This window comes from Notechis scutatus, chromosome 1 (assembly GCF_049901735.1).
Source record: "Notechis scutatus isolate UNSWTSFEM ecotype Mainland chromosome 1, rNotScu1.2, whole genome shotgun sequence".
NCBI lineage: Eukaryota > Metazoa > Chordata > Lepidosauria > Squamata > Elapidae > Notechis > Notechis scutatus.
This window is the reverse complement of record NC_142009.1, coordinates 61,186,162-61,206,115: the sequence shown is the minus strand read 5'-3', so window position 1 is coordinate 61,206,115 and position 19,954 is coordinate 61,186,162. Positions and strand designations below refer to the sequence as shown.

General features: G+C 36.4%; 1 protein-coding gene across 1 annotated transcript in view; it reads right to left on the bottom strand.

Moving 5' to 3' along the window:
* The window catches only part of KCNK5 (potassium two pore domain channel subfamily K member 5), a 32,458-nt gene extending 13,824 nt beyond the window's left edge, over positions 1 to 18,634 (bottom strand). The window contains exon 1 of the mRNA XM_026681404.2: positions 17,853 to 18,634. Within this exon, the coding sequence (XP_026537189.1) occupies positions 17,853 to 18,038 (186 nt within the window). The 5' untranslated portion in view covers positions 18,039 to 18,634. The remainder of the gene's footprint in view (positions 1 to 17,852) is intronic.
* Between the last annotated feature and the right edge of the window lie 1,320 nt (positions 18,635 to 19,954).

Below are 19,954 nucleotides of genomic sequence, written 5' to 3'. Positions count from 1 at the left end.
TTCTATAGATTTGTAAAGTAATTGTGTATTATGGGAAGTAGCAACAAAACCACAATGATTTCCAAGATACATCTATGAATATGTCCAACACATGTTTAAAGCCACAGTGTAATCCATTCACATAATTAAATCATAGAACCCTTATAATTTGGATTTCATGCTTTATAATTCTTTGTTATCCACCCTATGCTATAAGGAAGTACATTTTAAGTTTAAATAAATTCTAGTTACAGAATACATTCAAACAGGATTCTTTTACAAAAATAAATCTTGCCTTTTAGCTATGCTATAAACAGAAAATACATATACAAAGCATATATAATCTCATTACTCATTACTAAAAAATCTAACAGGATAGAAAAAAATTACATAATGCAAAAGTATCAATTGGAGTTGAATTGAAAACTGCACTGTGATGAAAGAACATAAAACAACTGAACATTCATACAAGCAAGCACTGTATGGAAAGACTTATTCTAGGTCTGTGAACTCTCACCATACAAGTTACTGAAATAATAAATCACAGACAGTAGTTTGGGAAGTGACAGGAAAGCTAAAAGCTGAATTCTGGAAATTGCTCAGTCTTCTGAATGGTTTTTTAATGCTTTAACAAAACAATGTAAATCTACAGTTTAACAGACTGATGGAAAAAGGGCATCAATGGGAGCTGGCTGTTTGTTAAATAACAAATAGGACTTTTTAAATAGCAATAGCACTTAGACTTACATACCATTTCACAATGCTTTACAGCCCCCTCTAAGCGGTTTACAGAGTCAGCACATTGCCCCCAACAATCTGAGTCCTTATTTTACTGACCTCAGAAGGATGGAAGGCTGAGTCAACCTTGACCCTGGTGAGATTCGAACTGCCAAATTGCAGGCAGCCAGCAGAACTACTGCAGTACTGCATTCTAACCACTGCGTCACCACAAATTTAATGTATAAAATCCATATAAAATAACATGAGCATTATCTGCACTGATAAGCTAAATGAGGATCTTGATGGTTGCTTTAGACAAGCAAGTTATGGACAAAATTTAAATGTTGTCTCTTATATCCAAAATACTGGTTCAAGGTTCATGAAAACAAGGTTCCACTGTAAATATCTTCTAACCCAGTGATCCCCAACCTTTTTGACGCCGCGGCCCGGTACCGGCATCAGCTGGGCGCCATCTTTTTTTGATGAAAAAGTGCTTCCGGTGACCTCACCGGAAGCACGCTTTCATCAAAAAGATGGCGGCGCCAGCGCTTCAGTGAGCTTTTCCGGGTAGAAATGGCTTTCTACCGGAAAAGCTCACCGAGCGTGGCGCCATCTTTTTGATGAAAACGTGCTTCCGGTGAGCTTTCTGCCCAAAAAGCTCACCGGAAGCACTTTTTCATGAAAAAAAGATGGCGGCGCCCAGCAAGCCAGCGGCCCGGTAGGAGTTGTTCCGCGGACCGGTACCGGTCCGCGGACTGGTGGTTGGGGACCCCTGTTCTAACCTCTCAGCAACCCCAATGGTTGTAAACTTCTTTGAAAGTTATGTGGTCCATCCATAACCCTTGGAACAATTATGTGACAGCTGACAAAGTGGAGGCACTAAGGTCCATCAAAGTTTTGTTATGAATGGCTGCTATTTTTCTAAACATACTAGGACATTATTATCTGAAGTTAGATTGATGCAGTCAGTTCTGATCAACACTGATAAAGCCGACTATTACAATAATAATATTCAACAACAATGAAACTTGTTACATTATAGCCCCAACAGGTTTCACTAGATTATGTTAATAGTTTGTCCTCTTGGCAAAAAGAGGCTTACATGCTAATACAAGTAGGATCAACAGCACCAGCAGCAATAACATGAGTGTTTTTAGTGCCAAGAAAGAGCTATATAGAAAGCATAAAATAAGTGACTGACTCCAGATTTTGATACAGGATGTCCTGAATGTTTATCAGTGAATACTTTTAGGACAGTTATATTTTGTGATATTTAATGTCTAGCACTATTCAAACCTTCATCTCCCCTATTTACCAGTGTTCTCTCAGAATTCAATTGCACAACAGTTGCAACAGGGCTGTCAGAGCAGATATGATCAGCTACAAACCATCAGTTTCCTGGATAGCAAACTGATGAATTTGTTCTCCAATATACTCTCCAGTACTCAAGATACAATCTTTTTTCCTGGCAGATAGGCCCACTTCCAAAGAAAGCAATGAGTTGCGACCACCTACTTTTATATTTTATTGGACCAATGAGCCCAGGAGATGGCACTTACATTTTAATTAGTGATATTTTAAAGTGGAGCAGGGAACACAGCAGGCATCTGTGGACCCCAACAGCACCATATTAGGATTCCCAACCATCATTGAGTACTAAAAAAAAAAAAGCTCTTCTACTACTGAGGCCAATGAAGCAAATTTAATAGGTACTCAACTAAAATTTGAGATATTTTGTTGTCTATAGCTAGCAAAATACACAGAAGTTGAGACAAATCATCGCATTGTGGGCTATGCCAAGCTAACTTGCAACTGAAAAATGGGAAACACTTTGTTATTTTAGAGATGATGGCTACAGCAAAAGCCATTTCTTTATACTGTACAAACTGACTTTGTGGGGGCAGGAACATTTTGCCCATTTTTCAATCCTACATTAAACTGTTAAAATGGGAGATATTAGTCTTGCTTGCTATTCTGACATGTCAGAATTTGGGGTCCTTTTTTTCAACTACAGATACAATTCTGGAATCTCATATAGCATGAATACTATGATGGTCATATCCATTATTATAAATATTTCTCCCAATATCAGATAAATATTACAGGAAATCAGCCACTTTAGGAATTGATTAATTAGTAGCTCATGTAGCCTGAACCTCCCTTAAGTGCAATTGGTGTCAGTACCCTTTTAGGCATTTCACAGGGGATCAAATATATGTAAAATGCGTACAAGCAAATTCATTTGCAGGCCTTATGGCTGCCTTTAAGTAGACCAATATCTCAGTTTCCTATATCAGACATGTGTAAATGTTATGTCCCTTCATGTAGCCTCCCAGACCCCAACTGTTTCCATAGTAGCACATAATCAGGGGCAAGACAACGACTTAAGGAAGCAACTCCTGTAAATAGCTCAGTCACTTGACATACCAACCTCTCAAATGTGTAGTAGCTACTGAGATCCTATGGATGGCGCTAGATGCTAGCAGCAAACTGCAGTGTTTAAAACCTATATGGGGCCTCTTGGCTACTTGCATGATCTCATTCCCTATCTTGGTAAAGGTGGAAAGTCCCGGACTTTCCAGGCATATAGGTGATCTCATTTACTAACATCACCGCTAGTCTTAAGGATTGGTTGGGAGGTTTTACCAATGTGGATGGGAGGTTTCACCCACGTGGGATATATTCTCCAATCCAAATGCTGTATCTATGCTACTCTTCCTTGCTTGTAAAAATGGTATAAAAGAATAAACGCTGCCCAGGCAGTCGGACATCTTGGCACCCTGCACAATGACTGATCTTTGAAATCCATCACAAATGATTCTCGAAAACTAATGTAACATGGCTGATCATTTTTTCTCTGGTTCCCTTCTACTTTATAGTGTTATTTTAAGTTCAACTCCACATTTGAATTCTCTGGAACATTCTATGACTTTTGGATAAGAGAAAACAAAGAAATAAACTCAAACTTGTAGGCAAGATGCTAGAAGTCACTGTCACCTACTGGGATTTTTCACTTTCATTTAACTGGCATTTATCAAAAAGCAAAACTGAAAGGTGCAATAGAGAAAAAACACAGGATATGATTCCATATTTCTTTGTACTTCATTTAGGAAAAGAGATCATAATTAAAAATTGTAAAACTTCACAAACACTCCCATCTGAGAACAAGTTGTATATATCTAATCCAATATCAACACAAAATGTTTAATCATATTATTGTCTAAAATATATTCAAGAAGCATTTCCTGTTTTGATAATTTGTTTTAGCCAAAAGCTTCAAAGTAACTTCTCACTAAATTTAGTCCCATACATCTTGAAGACTTCCTCATCAGCTCTTTAAAATCTTATGCAGAGTTGGAATCCTTTCATGTATTTTACCAACCCAAAGGTTATTAATAATCTCAATCAAATTAGAAATGTTTGTTTACTCTTAATTTGTTGTTATGACTAAGTTGAACTTAACCTATTCTATATATCAGAGTTTTGCCACTTCTTGAAATAACATAACATAATCTCTTACATATTAGCTGGCATACAAATTCAGTTCACCCATCTATTTTGATAGATGAGTTTTAGTTTCTTTTGATAAGGATGTGGAATAGTTAACCAGAAAAACAAGGCCAATCATGCCATCATAAAAAAGAGCCCATCTTCACTGAAGTGACAAATACTTCCTCAAAGTGTTATGTTCCTGCCCCTTTAAAGCAGTGATAAAGCTATTTTTAATGTTGTCATCATTTGGAGATTATTTAGGTATTTCAGCATATGTTTTTATTGCTTTACTATCCAAAGAGATCATAGACTAGCAAATAAAAACACAAAAATCACAATTAAAGTAATGAAGGAAAACTATAACTTCCAAAATATCTAAAAATGATTAGAGGAAATATCATGGCATACTGTACAAAATATAGAATAGCAATAACATTTAGATTTATATACCACTTCACAGCACTTTGCCCCTAAAAATCTGGGTCCTCATTTTATTGACCTCAGAAGGATGGAAGGCTGATAGAAGCAGCTTTGGTAAATTATCTATATACAGCATTGGGCAAGGCAAGTTTGCTCCTGTTGAAATTGTGATTTGGGTAGAAAGTGGGAATACACTTGTTACTGTATTGTTCCTGTTTCATTGTCACCTCCTCATGTCAAGCATGAATCTTTAAGGTAAGGAATCATTTTAAAATTAATTTAGGCCTCCTTTATGTATAGTACTTTGTATACTTGTGAACTCTATATTTAGTTCAAGATGTGTGGAGAACATTTCAAGTTTTAGATCAAATTTATGCAGAAATATTGAAAATTCAAACTTTTAAGCAGCACTATAATTTACCCTTGGTGCATAGATGTTAACTGAAATAAGATTGAGAAGTAAAATCAGCATGCTCATTCTCATTCACTAATTAAAATGAGAGTGATCCATCATACTTTACATCACATGAATATAAATTTCTACCCTTTGTACTACAGGTCTTTGCAAGGACTGTCTAAATAACATGCTTCTATTTCTCTTGCTCCACTCAGACAAAGAAAGTGAAAAAAAATGCTCAAATTGTAGGCATTAACTTTGCATTCTTTGATAACTGTTTAAATTTGCTAAGGCCTTAGTCAAGTTTTCCCTGTACTGTCTTTTGTAAACGACTGATTGTTGCCAATAGATACCATTTGTTCATTTCAGCAACTGACTGCTGATTCCGCAATTCTTTCTTGTGACATGAACAGCCAAGTAAATTTGATGAATAAATAAGATAAAACCGATTCCTTTTGTAGCTATCTTTTCAAAGAATGGCAACAAAGTTCACAGTGATATTGCAATATCTCTACTGAAACATGAATATTTCCAAGTTGTACAGGCTTAGTTAGATAATTTTATGCAGAACAATGGATTATTTCTTGAATCAAGCTATAATCAAAATAAATGTTTAGATGTATTCTTTTTCTTATTATTTATTAGGCTACTCAAAGCATTAAAATGATATTGTGGAAAAAGTAAAATTTAATTTTTCATTAAAAAGATAAGGATTGAAATCTGGTTGAAGTAAATAAATTAATCTACAAGTAAATACAAATGGAGATTGCAAAGGATTAACAAATTATAGATATGTACCATTTTCAACTCAAAAAACAGCATAGGTACACTGAAGCATTTAATACAGAAAAAACATATATTTGACTATGGTTTTGACTGTTCCTTCAATATTTATATATTTTAAGGCTGCAAAGTAGGCTGCCCTATTTATTATTTTTAATTTGTACAATTATTAAGGCAGCAACTAATCTTGCATCTGAAAGAACCTCCCTTTCTTATATAATGGAATGTCACAGAATTTGGAAAATTGGTAATTTGAAGCCTTGAAAATGGGAGCAAAAGTTGCCCACTTTCTTATTTGTTATATAACTGAACAATGCAATGAACATAGTTTTATTTTTGATACAATTTCAGAGGATATTGGAGAGGAATGTTTCTTACGCTTCTTTATATCAATCTTCATCTTTTGTTCATTGATTAATTTTAATTAATGCATTTTGCTACATTGAATATGGGATAAATTTGCATTGCTATTAATATATAGAATGATTCAAGCTTCAAGAAAGGGAATCTGCATAAATTGAGGTAAAAAGGATTAGAAATACCAGGATAAATGCCTTTAGAATATGCATGCAAAGGTAAAGACTATCCAAAAATGAAGCTTAATGATGCCTAAAAGTCCCTTTTACTCCATGGATTATTACCACTGTTTATGTGGAGAAGACAAAGCAATTAATGTAAAATGACATTAGCATAGGAAAGATGCTGTTTTAGGCATCAATATTAAACTTAGCAAACAATTTGGCTTTACTGTGGAAAGGTAACTGTAGCAAAATTTCATGGATGCATAACCTTATATTTTTTGATAAATGACCTTAAAACATAATTGATTTCTTAAGCAGATTATCCATATATATCATTTTTTTTTGTAAAAAAAAATCCTTAACAGAGGAACAAAATATGACAGCCTAAGGATAGCATGTAATTGGAATTTTATAATAGTCATAAACTTGAGTACTTTTTCATGACAATCTTGCACCCAACTAGAATTCAGACTGCTGGATCACACCCAAAGCAAATCAGTGTCATCTCTGAACTTTTGACCTACCTGCATTATCTCAGAACAAATAAGTAGAAACTAAGGAAAACATAGTTATCTCTGCTTTATGCTTCTCAGTAAGACTGAACTTGCTTTCTCTCCCTGTCCTCAAATCACAGAAGCTACTTCTTGTTAATAAATTACAAGCTTTCTTGAAGACAACAGCTTATCTTGATAACTAGTCTTCTTACCAGATACTAATTTTAAAGTAAGTTTTTTTTAAAAAAAGGCAGAATGTATTATTAATAAGTTATGAATCATGAGTGGGATTTTGAAATTTATGAAATTTGATGGCAAGCAAATGGGAAATGGGTCCATTTTTCTGTATTGTACAGCATTATATATAAACCTTCCATATAATTTTCTAGGTTCCTGCAAGGATTTCTAAGAAATCTGTTAGTTTGATGGATTTTTTTTAAAGCACTAGACCACTTTTTATCATTGCAGTTTTAGCTATATCTTTAAGACAAACCATCCTATGCACATTTCTCTGGCTAACCTTCTTTAATTACAATACATTTGCTTAGGATTGGGCTTTAATTTCTAGAAAGCTAGACACACAAGAAAAAGGTAATATATTTTGTATGGGCCACTGTAAATATAATCTCTTTCTTTCTCTCTCTCCTCCCCCCCAAACACAAATAAGCTCATAGTTTCATAGAAAATCTGCATCTAACTGGCCTATGTAGATTAAGCAAGATTAAAGAAAATATAGTTTCCATATAATTATAATTATAATATAATAATAATTAAATAGAAAGGAAACATGTTTGAACAACCTATAAAAGCAAAGTTATACAAAACTGGTTGCTATTTCATGGAGTTCTTCATATTTCTCTATTTTACCACCTTTAAATATTACATTTAGAAACATTTGTTTGTCAACACAAATGAAATTACAGCATGGGGAATAGGCTTATCTGTCAATATTCTCATACTGATGTAATGTGTGCATGATTAACAGTAAAACTGCAGTTGCATCATTGCTCATTAGCACAAATGCAATCAATTTTAATCCATATATGAATTGCTGCACAAAGGCCATTTTATATTTTTTCCTTCTGTTGCTTTCATATGTTAATAGCTGCTCTCATTTGCCTTCTGAGGACTCCAGTAAAATATATTATTCTAAGTAAAATAATTTCAACATAGTCTTTTCCCAGCATTAATCAGCATCCTTGCAGAGATATATAGCAGAGATAAACACATCTAATTCTGTTTTCATGAACTTTATACTTCATGGCCTGTATATATGCAGTGTGTGTGTGTGTGTGTGTGTGTGTGTGTGTGTGTGATATGTGGGTGAATACAGCCAAGAAAGAATACCTCCAAGTCCTTCATAATATAGTTATTCCTCATCTCTTAATAACATAAAAGTCCCTCAAAAATAATATATAGAATATATTCTGTCGAAATGAAGGCAACTGTTATTCATACAATTAAGTATGCATTATACATAACATAACTTTTATTACCTATAATTAATGACCTAATTTAGATAAGATTATTCCTCATTCAGTTGCTCTCTGCTCAATACCCAGAAATAAGCAAGAGAAATAAAGCACAGGATAGGACACTAAATTGTATTCTAAGCCTTGTGTGTCCACCCTAGAATCAAAATCAGCACTAGCATTCATAATTTTTTTTAGTGAATTAGAAACCTCATTGTACTTTGTACCCAAGAAATTCAGATGAAGAAATTAAAAGCAATAGTGCTCTAAAAATTTCTACTTAAATTAACTATTACACCAAACTTTAGAAATGTTGCTTTAACAAAACAGAACCTTTCAGCTCATGCAAATATACTTCTCCTCTAACAGATTTCTGGTGTTCAGGGAAGAATGGTCAAGGAAAGTTATTTCTGTTCCCTGAGTTCATGGTTAGCATTAATACACAATTACTTTGTAATTTACATCATGCTCACACCTGCATTTTGCTAACATTATTCAAGTGCTTTGAGGTATTTATGACATCTGACAGATATTCTAGCGCCAATATCCATGTAGTAGGAGCTCCAACTTATAGTAAATGCCTGCAAGAAACTTTCCTGATAAAACTGTTTGGCTTCTATCCATTGGAGCCATTTGGTGGAGTCTCAGTTCAGACCAAGAATTTTTAGCAAATTTCTTAAAACTGTACATTACCTTTCACATTTTTTGACTGGGATGTTAGAGAGAAATAGCAATAAATATAAATATTATAAGTTGGACCTCAATTTCTCATCCATGTACAGAATATAGTTCAAGGACGTTAGGGTGTGCAGGCAGAGGTGACAGGTCAACAGAAAAACAAGCCTGCTCTATAGTACTGCAAATCTCCAAATAGATGTTCCTACCACAATCCAATTAAAAGTCAACTAATATATATAATAAAATTTAACTGATAAAGGAAGCATGGACATTTAAAGCAGTTTATAACAATGAAATAATTAATAGCCCTGCTTTGAAAACTTGATTATGACTATAGTATTTTTGGCACCAAAACATACTTCACACAAATTGTGGTTAGCTCATTATATAATTAACATAGTTGTATGTTACACTAATAAATCACATACAACCAGATCTTACCAACATGTGTTCCAAGAAAGGAGACTGTTTTTATATTAAGAGATATTTGTATGTATGATGGCATGAAAAGAAAACCTTCTGTTGTTCACATTTTTAAACAGGTCATCATTTGCTTGAAGCAAAAGATTTCATTTTTCTTTTTCACCTTGCTCCCATTGTAATAGTCTCCATATCTATTTTTAAAGAAAAAGTAAACATCACAAACTTCTTTCTCTTAGCCAAGTTGCATTTCCAATAACCACTGAAAACGGAACACCCTTCTTTTGAAACAAGTGCAGCTGCAAGTGTTATTGCATCATAAAGCCTGAAAAGTGATCATCTCAATAGTTTGCTGGTCACAAAAGAGACAGCAGCTGTTGGGACTTCAGTCCAAGAAGCAGCTATGTTGGAGGAGGTTTGGATATAAATTCTCAAGATGTCTGCAAAATGAAAACTTGAATACTGCCTAAATATTTCATGGATTATTATTGTCACACACATTTTATACTAGTTTTACATCTCAATTAAATATAAAATGTATCACTCTTTAACATTATTTTAATTGTATAAAATTGGGAAAGTAACATTGAGAAATCTCTAAAAGCTTAGCAAAACTGCTCTATGATGCAATATTCCCCCAACATTTTATACTGATTGTATATAATCAAAAGGAGTAGACTTCATAGAGCAGATAGCAGCAATAGTCAATTGTAAATGGGAGTTATTCAGGTTTGGTTTGGAAAAATATTCTACTCCAGTTCCAACAAGGAAATACAAGATACTTTCATGATGCAACATACATTTACTTGAGACCCTGACTTTGTGATTCTTTAAACAAAAATTAACAATATCCAGAAACAAATCAAATGTAGGGCAAGAAAATGCTTTATCAAAGACAGCATCCTCTTCTTTTTAAACTACGAATATGTTACAGTATTCACATTTAGAATTAACTGTAGCTGCTGCAGCTGCTTCTTCCCCACCCTGCAGCCTAATTCCAAATGAGACAATCAATAGTATGGTATGTCAATCTATCTTAAAAGGCTGTGAAAACCACTGTCCTTAATGCACTGTTTGTAATATACCAGTTGCTCTGCTCTGGATTTATTCAGCTTAGTAGGTGATTGGCAGGAGTTAGCGTGAAGGTTTCCTAACCCTTTAAAAGAATCATTTCTCTTTGGAACAGTAGATGCTTCTCCTTAAATTATGTCAACAAAATAAACCTCTGTAACTTATCTGTACACATGCTTCCAATTTGGAGTTGGGGAAGGCAATACTGACAAGTGTTTTATAGCTATTCTAATGAGAAACTTACAAAGACTAGTAAAGGGGACGCAAGATCATCATGGCCTGACCTTTCAGTGGCTTGATTTCATGCAATACACAAGAATTCTCACGACATCAGTACATAGCCTGATCCATCACAAGATTTCTCATGGAATCCAGAGATTAATGGAAGATAAAGTTATATTCACAGTTAATTTCATAAATGAGCATAAGTAATGGAAGGTATGTAGTTTTCACAATACGCTAGGACAAATGTCTTAAGCACAGTTGCACCAGAGAGAAAAAATCTGCTTTTTACTATCCAGCTGCATGGTAAAAGCTCAGAGTCTTTTCTCTGCAGTATCTATGCCAAACATGTCAGGAGAAAGGTTAAGGTTCCAAATGGTCTTGGCTCCACACCCACTTTCCACATGTAATCTGCTTTCATAAGAATCGTGGATGAACCAAACTTCTTTTAGGTATAGGGTTGAAACAGACTTTATGCATGCCATCAAAATCAAATGACTACCTATCTTATGAAATAATCTTGTAACAATTCTAGATCAGTTACTTATTGCCCAACTCATACAGAGGAAAGAGGATAAGATCTATGCTAGTGTTGTTCCTCCTTGGCCCTGCCAGATAACATGCACTGTAGCACACGAGAGGGGAAGTGATCATCCAACAACTTGTGGGCAGAGAGTTGGACTGAAGCTGATTATCTTCATTGCAAGTTTAACCAAAACAAACAAACAAAAAAGCCAAGCTGCTCAATTTCTGGATGGAAGATTTTATTCCAGTCATGAATGATACCTGTACTAAAGAAAGGGATAGCCTGAAGGGAAACTGGTTCTTTATCTCTTCTACAATTACATTTTCACATAAGACTGGAACCATAATTATAGAGCATACTTTAAAAATAATAACAATCAAATATAATTTCCTAAAGGAAAGACAGGGAGGTGTATTAAAATAAGTTTTCAATGCTATGCTACTTTAAAGAAGACTCAGCTTCCTCTAAAAATTATCAATTTGTAAGTCATGACAATATGATAGTCTCTCTTCCCTCCTTTTTATATGTTTTCCCATTCCCATGCTATTCTGACCATCACTGAGGTCCTTTCCTTTACAATGCTAATAAAGATCCTTTCACCAATTTATCTAACTGAGAAACAAACCCTAGCCTATTCATTTTTGCTAAAAGGGAAAAGTCTGCCAGCTTGGCTCCAAGAAATGAATGGATTATATGGCTGCCTGCTTGCTTCTTTATTCCCCAGCATGTTTAATTAAACACTAGTAATATATTTTTGCTTCTGTATAATTGGCAGACCACAATAAAAAAAGTTAACCAAATTTAAGTACACCCATGTTAAAAAAACAAAACAATCGGCAAACACATCCTTATTTTAAAAATACAAGACAGGAAATGGAGAGAAAAGGAATGCAATACTGTATTAATTTTATGCAAGATGTAATGGGAAGTGTTGCAATATGTAAATGAGACTGTGACAGAAATTGAGGCAGGCTAAAGTGCTTTAGTGGCATATAGCAAGTTTCCTATCAACTAACAAAGCTGTAAACTAAGATAGATGGGCGTACATTCAACTTGTTACTATAGAAGTTCAGAAAATTTATCTTGCTCACATTCTGAGTAAATTCTAAGTATGTCACTTGATTAGTTAGTAGTATCAATCATACAGAGATACCAGAAAAAAAGAAAGCAAGTTCCATTTTCCTAGTTGTTGACTGCTGACAAAGTGGAAATTGCATCAGTTTATCAAGTGTGAAAAGACTCTGGCTAATTCTTTTGATACAAGAAAATATAAACTATCTATGATATACTCAACTCATGACCACAATTGAACCCAACATTTCCATTGCTAAACAAGGCAGTTTTAAGTGAGTTTTGCCCCGTTTTATGACCTTTCTTGCCACAATTTTTAAATGAATCACTGCAGTTGTTAAGTTAGTAATATAGCTGTAAAGTGAACCTGGCTTTCCCATGGACTTTACTTGTCAGAAGGTCTCAAAAGGGGATCACATAACTCCGGGACACTGAAACTGACATAAATACATGCCAGTTGCCAAGCGTCTGAATTTTGATCATGTGACCATAAGGATGCTATAATAGTTAAGTGTGGAAAAACTATTATAAGTCACTTTTTTCAGTGCCATTGTAACTTCTAGCAGTCATTAAATGAGTGGTTGTAAGTCAAGGACTACTTGTATGCTAAGATTTATGACTAAATGATACTGTTCAGTAGAGTAAGATATAACTACCCTATTTTTGAATGTATGTCATTGTTTTTATAAACATATATCTAAAGGCAGTCAGTCACTTCAGTTTCACAAATGATAATTACATTTTGACAATGTGAAGTAATCAGAGGTTACAAGGTTGCATTTATAATTATCTTTGACAGAAAGCCAACAAATTTCTGGAGAAGCTTTTATTCCAATGTTGTTATTATACTTAAGTCTTCACTCTTCAGAAATGAATTTTTAAAAAGACACCTTCAATTTTGACATATGACATGATGTAGTTTGATTGACTTGAGTTTAACATGTTAAGAAATTGAGGCGGGAAAGGAGAAAAAAAGTATAAATAACTGTGGAATTCAAAAAGTAGGAACAAAGCTTTAATATTTTTGTAAGGAGCCCAAACATACAGTACATCAGGTAGCATGACCCATTCAGAGTATCAGCCAATGTAACTGTGCACAAATAAGTTAAATTAAACCTAAGTTAAAAAGTAACATTAGTCTAGTGAATAAGCTAACTGTGATGTTATCTTCCATACATTATTTATTTTACTTTATTTATTTATTACACTTATATGCCACTTATCTTACTCTGCCAACAATTCTGCATTATTGTTCTGTATGAAAAAATCATGGACTTACAATTTCTAACTGATAATGCTTCATATATCTGAGAAAACATGACCTAATCCTTGGACGCTTTTGCCCAATAAAGTTGCCACCCTATGCATACTTATTAGATAATAAGTCCTTTTAAAATCAGTAGATACGATCCAAAATAAACATGCAACATAAGATTATGCTGCTATTTTAAACCCACCCCTCCAGACATACAGAGAAAAATATCTTTTCTAATAATCCCATTCAGAAGTTCATGACATCTTTTAAGAGAGAAATACACCCGTGGTTTTAAATAATAAAAAAAGTTTCTTATCTACTGTGTTACAGGAAATGAAAACCAGTTACTAACAGTTAGTTTATGACTCAATGAAGCCACAAAATAGGGACATTTTATCATTACAAACTATGTCTATGTTACCTCATTATCAGCATAAAATGTAACAAATTATCTATTAAGAAAAATTTAGCATGAACAGCAACTTTTAAAACAATTCATAGAACAAATCTATACACGCTAAGCTCTAACAATACCTGCTGTGAAGTAGAAAGCCATGGAAATTCACTTAGTTACATTTAAGCACCATCTTTCAGATTTTCAGGTATAGGATTAAAGACTAATTAGGAGTGGATTTTTATTTTTTTTGCAAAAAATCAGAATTTAGAAGAACACCTACCATATTGAAACTAGCATCTTCTAGCATTTGATTTTGAACTTGTTCCTTTATGAAACCAATCAGTTTAAGGGGGGGGGAAGGGAGGAAAGAATATAGCTTATTTGTAACTTCCCAGAAACTGAGAATAAAATAGGAGGAAGATAAGTATTTTTTTAAAAAAAAATAGAACATATAACTGGAAACCTAATAAAGGCCTCCCAGAAATTGAGGGAGTGAAGAAATGTAGATAGCATGTACAGTAGATGCAGAACAGAGCGCAATTGTGCAAAACAAGAAACAAGTTGTGTCCAAGTTACATATGAGAGCTAATAGGGATTTGAACATGGGTGTGGCACAATAATTTGACAAAGAGAAAAGGAGATAGTCATTCCAGCAGAATTCCTGGATTCACTTAAGAACTTTTTTTTAAAAAACAGAACAGTATTAGCTAGTCCAATACAAAGTGTCCAAAATTTTCATCAATGAAAATGGAAAGCAAATGGTCAATTTGTATTGGGGAAAAACCAACAACAACCCCTCAGAATTTACTAAATGAGTAAACATGCTGTGTGTGAAAAAGCATACTTGCAACACAAATTTAAAGGTCTTAATTATGATAGTCTTAGATGATAAATTCCATGCAATTAAGTTGCACGGACTCCTCATTTCATTTAGAATGATGCAATATGTGCAGCAACTGATGTAAGGTCAGTAGTACTGAAACTTGACTTCAGGAAGCCTTTTCCCCTACTTCCTGGGTACATTTGGTAGCCCATTAAACTGCAATGAAAAAAGAGGAAATGCTATGAAGTAGAGGTTTCTTTTTTTCCCCAAAAAGTTTTTAATTTTTTAATTTTTACACATCTCTTTGTGTGGGCAACGTGGTTCCAGATTATATCACTTGTACATAATCATACTTTCATTTCCACCAATCTTATATGATGTCATCTCATCTCATTATCCATTTCACCCATCTTTAAATAAATTTCCATTTCATATTTCAATTCATTAATTCAATATCAATATCATTTCATCCATATATTGATTCCCAGTTCTTTATCTCCTATTATTTCCATTTGTAGAGGTTTCTGAAGAATGTCTTGCTTTCCATGCAAATACTTACACTTCAAAGTGTATAGATTTGCCTCTTAAACAGAGCAAGCAACTTTTCTGAAAAATTTGAAATCGCCATCAGCTATATGAATGGTTCTATATATGTGCCCAATCACTTCAGCTATATGCAGCAGAAGAGTTTCAATTTGGAAGTCTACCAAGCATCCTCCCATGTGGGTGTAAGACAAGAAAATACAAGTCTATGAAAAGCAAGCAAGCAGAGTAGCACTGTTTGATGCATCAAAATTTAATAACTCCTGAAATAAAGGACTTTTTCAACTACAAGTGGACAAGAGGAAAATCCAGTTTTGGAATAATTTGAATAACAATATGGAGACACAGAGGCATCAAATTCATTTTATGGACAGAAACATCACGCTATATGTTATAATCCATTCTCCCAGATCATGACATATTTATTTGGCTTACATCACGGGTGTCAAACTTGCGGCGTCACATTGCCATTATGTGATGTTTTGTGAGGTTTTTCCCATTTGCAGAGCTGGGGTGGGCATGGCCTGCGTGTGATGCATCTAATCCGCGGGCTGCCAGTTTGACACCCCTGGCTTACATTATAGGTGTATCCAGTGACTTTTGCTTTAATTTCTCCTAGTCTCAGTTCACTCAACTTAAGTAGGATATTAATGACCATAACGACATAAGCCAAATTGAAGACAATTCAGTGATTATAAAGCACTGCGCAAGGTTAATGATGCTACAATGCAAAATGTGACATATAAATACATTATAACAAAACTATTTGCCTCTTTTCTTCTTACCTCTAGAAAACCCCTCCATCTTCGAGAGGAATGGAAAGAGGAAAATATATAATATTACAAACATGCAGCCTTGGCTAAACTCAATAACTGGTTCAGATTGTACTCATTTGTCACAGTTCAAAAAAGAACAGGTGGAATATTTGTACTGGAACTGCATTGCTTGTGTCTGCCTTTCTCAAACACATGATCTCCTATAAAGTATGGCATTTGGTGAACAATATTTTTTTCTATAATTTTAAAAGCAGAACCTGAATCTGGCAAATGCCAGGAAGGAATAAAATCATGCAACCCACATATATATATATACATGCAGTAATGTAAATATCAAACAAGTTGTTCTTTTACAGGAGAAATGAAAATGTTTTTTCCTTGAAGCATCTAACATCTTTTAAAAAAAGGTTTGCCTTCTTTAAACATTACAAGAATCAGATTGTAATCCAGAAAAAACTTTATTTAAAAGGCTACTGGAGAACAGCTAACATTTCTATGCAAAAGGGAAAAAGCTATAGAAGTGCAGCAAGGATTTGGCCTATATTGTGACTCACTCAGTCATAACAAATATATTGCATTCTTTATTGTACTCTCTGGCCTCTGTGCAAGACAGCTTAACACAGGTGCCAGACAAACTTTCCTACTTAATGGAGCTTAACAGATAAGAAGGGGCAGGCAAAACAAAGATCAAGAGAAGAACACATCCTTTGTTTTCCAGATCCTTATGAAGTTCAGCCAATCAGCTTAAGCTCTCTTGAAGTCTTCAGCCTTTCTACCCATTCTAAATGTATCTCACTGAATCCAAAGGCATGAAATCAATCAAAAAGTTGCAAAACCCAAACCACATGGAGGATAATGTCCAGTGCATTATTTTACAGCTCACCTTTGACCTTTTGAGAACCAGAGATGCACCAGCAGTTGATGGGGTTAGGCTGCCCATACCCATTAGCTGCCTGTTGACATTGTAACCCTAACTTTTTTGGCAATGATCTTAAAAGTCACCATTCAAGAACTGCAAGAAAACTTAAAAGTACAATTTGATTACAAAGTAGGCCTCCCTTGCACATTGGTCTCATAAATACATTTTTTTTTCACCTGCTCACATGTTAAATTTTGGAAATATTACTGTGCAACATTTGGGGGGTAGGGGGAAGAAACTGCAAACAAAGCACCTGCTATTGAGATAAATGCTCCAACATGGCACTCAGTGTGTTCTTAGCAAAGCATATAATAATCTGCTAAAATATGACCGGCTTGGTTTTTCACAGCGTAAGGGAACCAACCAAGTGAATCTGGACACTTCAGCAGTAACCTGTTTTTAAATGTAATTTCAGATATCAATATTTGCACAGCAAATCCATACTTTCCACTACAGCAGAGTTCAGCAACTCTGGGTGTTATCCATGCCTTGTTAAGTTTGTGCAATTCAGTGCAGGAAGAGGCACATACCTAGCTGTAAAGCCATCAGAGTCGAACAATGTTTTTACTGTGTCAAAGAACTGGCTCCTGCCTCTCGGAGAAAAACAAACAAACGCGTCTCAATTCGGAGGACCATATCCCTCTTTTTTTCACATTGCAAGGTGTGTGTGTATGTGTGTGTGCGTGAGAGAGAGAGAGAGAGAGAGAGGGCGCTAATTTTAATTTCTGCAGGTGCCATTTGCTCAAGCCCACAGTGTAACTGGCGCCCTGCAACAATTGCACATTTGAAAGGAGACAACCCATTTTGTTCGAGTCTAAAGAGATGGCGGGAAAGAAGCTTTTTAAAAAAATAAATAAAAGGGGGGGGACTCACCCGCAAGATCTTATCTAGCCCCTCCTGGCCCAGACAGGGAAACTCTTTCAGGAGCTCTGACTTTTTCTGCTTGTAACCCTCGGCCGCATTTTGCAAATGGGGATGCTCCAGTACTTCGAAGATAGCTGCTCCGATGGACAGGTAGAAAATAATCGCCGACGTTAACAAAGGACCCCTATCTACCATGGCGGTGCACAATGGGTAGCCTCGGCTCCAGAGGGAGAGGAAACGACACGGGGGTGCCTCAGCAGGAGAGTAATAAAGCGAGGAGAAGAGTTCCGCTTCGTCGCTAGGGAATGCCAGGGATCCTCACCCGCCTCGGCTTCACCTTTTCCTCCCCTTTTTATTCTCCTTTCCTCCCAACCGCCTTCTCGCTCTGCTCCTCGACCGCTCGGCTTCGGGCTACTCCTCCGGGTTTCCTCGCTGCTGCCTCCGTCGTTTGAATTTGGAGCCCTTCTCTTCACCCACTCGCCTCCTCGAGCGGCGCATGCGGAACGTCTCCCAGCCGGCCGCCACCAGAGGCGGTCCGAAGAGCGGCCAGCGAAAGAGCGAGGGTCCCCTCCGCTCGAGTCCCTGGCCGCAGCACGTGGCCTGGGGGGGGGGGAAAGACTCTCCTCGCGGTGCCGCGTCCCGGCAGCTCCACGCGAACTTCGAGCGCAACAAACCCGCCGCCGGAGGACTGAGGCAAACCCGAGCTTCCGCTTTGACTACTTCGGCCCCGCACGCTCGGCGGCGCTCTCGCAACTGAAGCGTGGCCTTAGTCTGAGCGCCGTCTTTAGTACGGAACGCCCACCCCGCGGTGCCAGCTTGTGGGACGGCCGGAGCTCTTTGCTACTGCCACCGCCTGGGTGGGGTGAGCTGCGAGCAGCGCAGATATAACTGAGATAGAGCCTAATTCTTACCTTGAAGTAGGTGGGGTCCTGCGTAATAAGTCGTGGCGACTGACACCCACGCCCGCGTTTACATTCTCCTGCCCTCTTTTTAAGGGTTGCGGGCAGGATAAACGCCGGTCAGTTGATTCGAAACGAGCGAAAACCGCCAGATTTGGTCCCCTCGGGTGACTTGCTGAGACTGTGGGATGAAGGGAGCCGCTGAGTGTGCCTTAATACAGTTCTTATTAGGATAATATTATCTGAGTATTTGAGGGGCTGCCAAAGAGAGGCCCTGTGATTGTGCCCTAATGAAATTGTCATCAGTAGACTCCGTATTTGAGGGGTATCAACTTATTTTCCAAAGCACCAGAAGGCAGGACAAGAAACAATGGATGGAAACTAATCAAAGAGAGAAGGAACCTGGAATTTAGGAGAAACTTCCTAAGAGTGAGGACAATTAACAACTTACCTTCAGAAGTTGTGGGGGCTTCATCACTGGAGGCATTTAAGAAGATACTGGACAGCCACTTGTCTGAAATGATATAAGGTCTCCTGCTTCGGCAGGGGGTTGGACTAGAAGACCTCAAAGGTCCCTTCCAACTCTTATTCTGATTGGATTGGTCTACTTTTAACACCCCAACTCTCATTGTTCGTCTGGGTTTTGCAGGAGAGAAAATAGTGAGCCAAGGCCAGGATCTGTTGGATTGCGTGGGGTCAAGGGCTCAAGTTATGAGTGATACTGTAATAATTAAGGCTCTGATTCTTTAATTGGCAGAGTAGCTCACATCTTTTCTCAGTGTTTTAAGAAAATGTTGCGATGATAAGGATGAGTCTTTTAGAGTGCCACAAGACTTTGTTCTTGTTGTAATAGATGAATGTGGCAGGAAGTGGGTAAATGCTTTGTTTTAGAGCTATACTTCATAAATGTTATTTTCCCCAGAGCTATATTGATAGGGAGGATGGACAGTCCTCATTCCACATTGTGGGTGGGCTTTGCCAATAGACTTTGATGGTATTACTGTTTTCTTTTCTCAGTCTTCCAGCCACATCACTGAGGGGGTGGGTACATAACAGGATCATGTACTGCCTTTTGTTAGGCAGTCTATGGGGACAATTTGGGCTGCTGACCTTGTCTGCAGAGCAGTATTGTGCCAGTCTGTATGCTTGTCTGGACCACTCAGTCACCACTTGTGTCAGGAGTACATACTTCATTTGCTTTCCTCCTGGCTG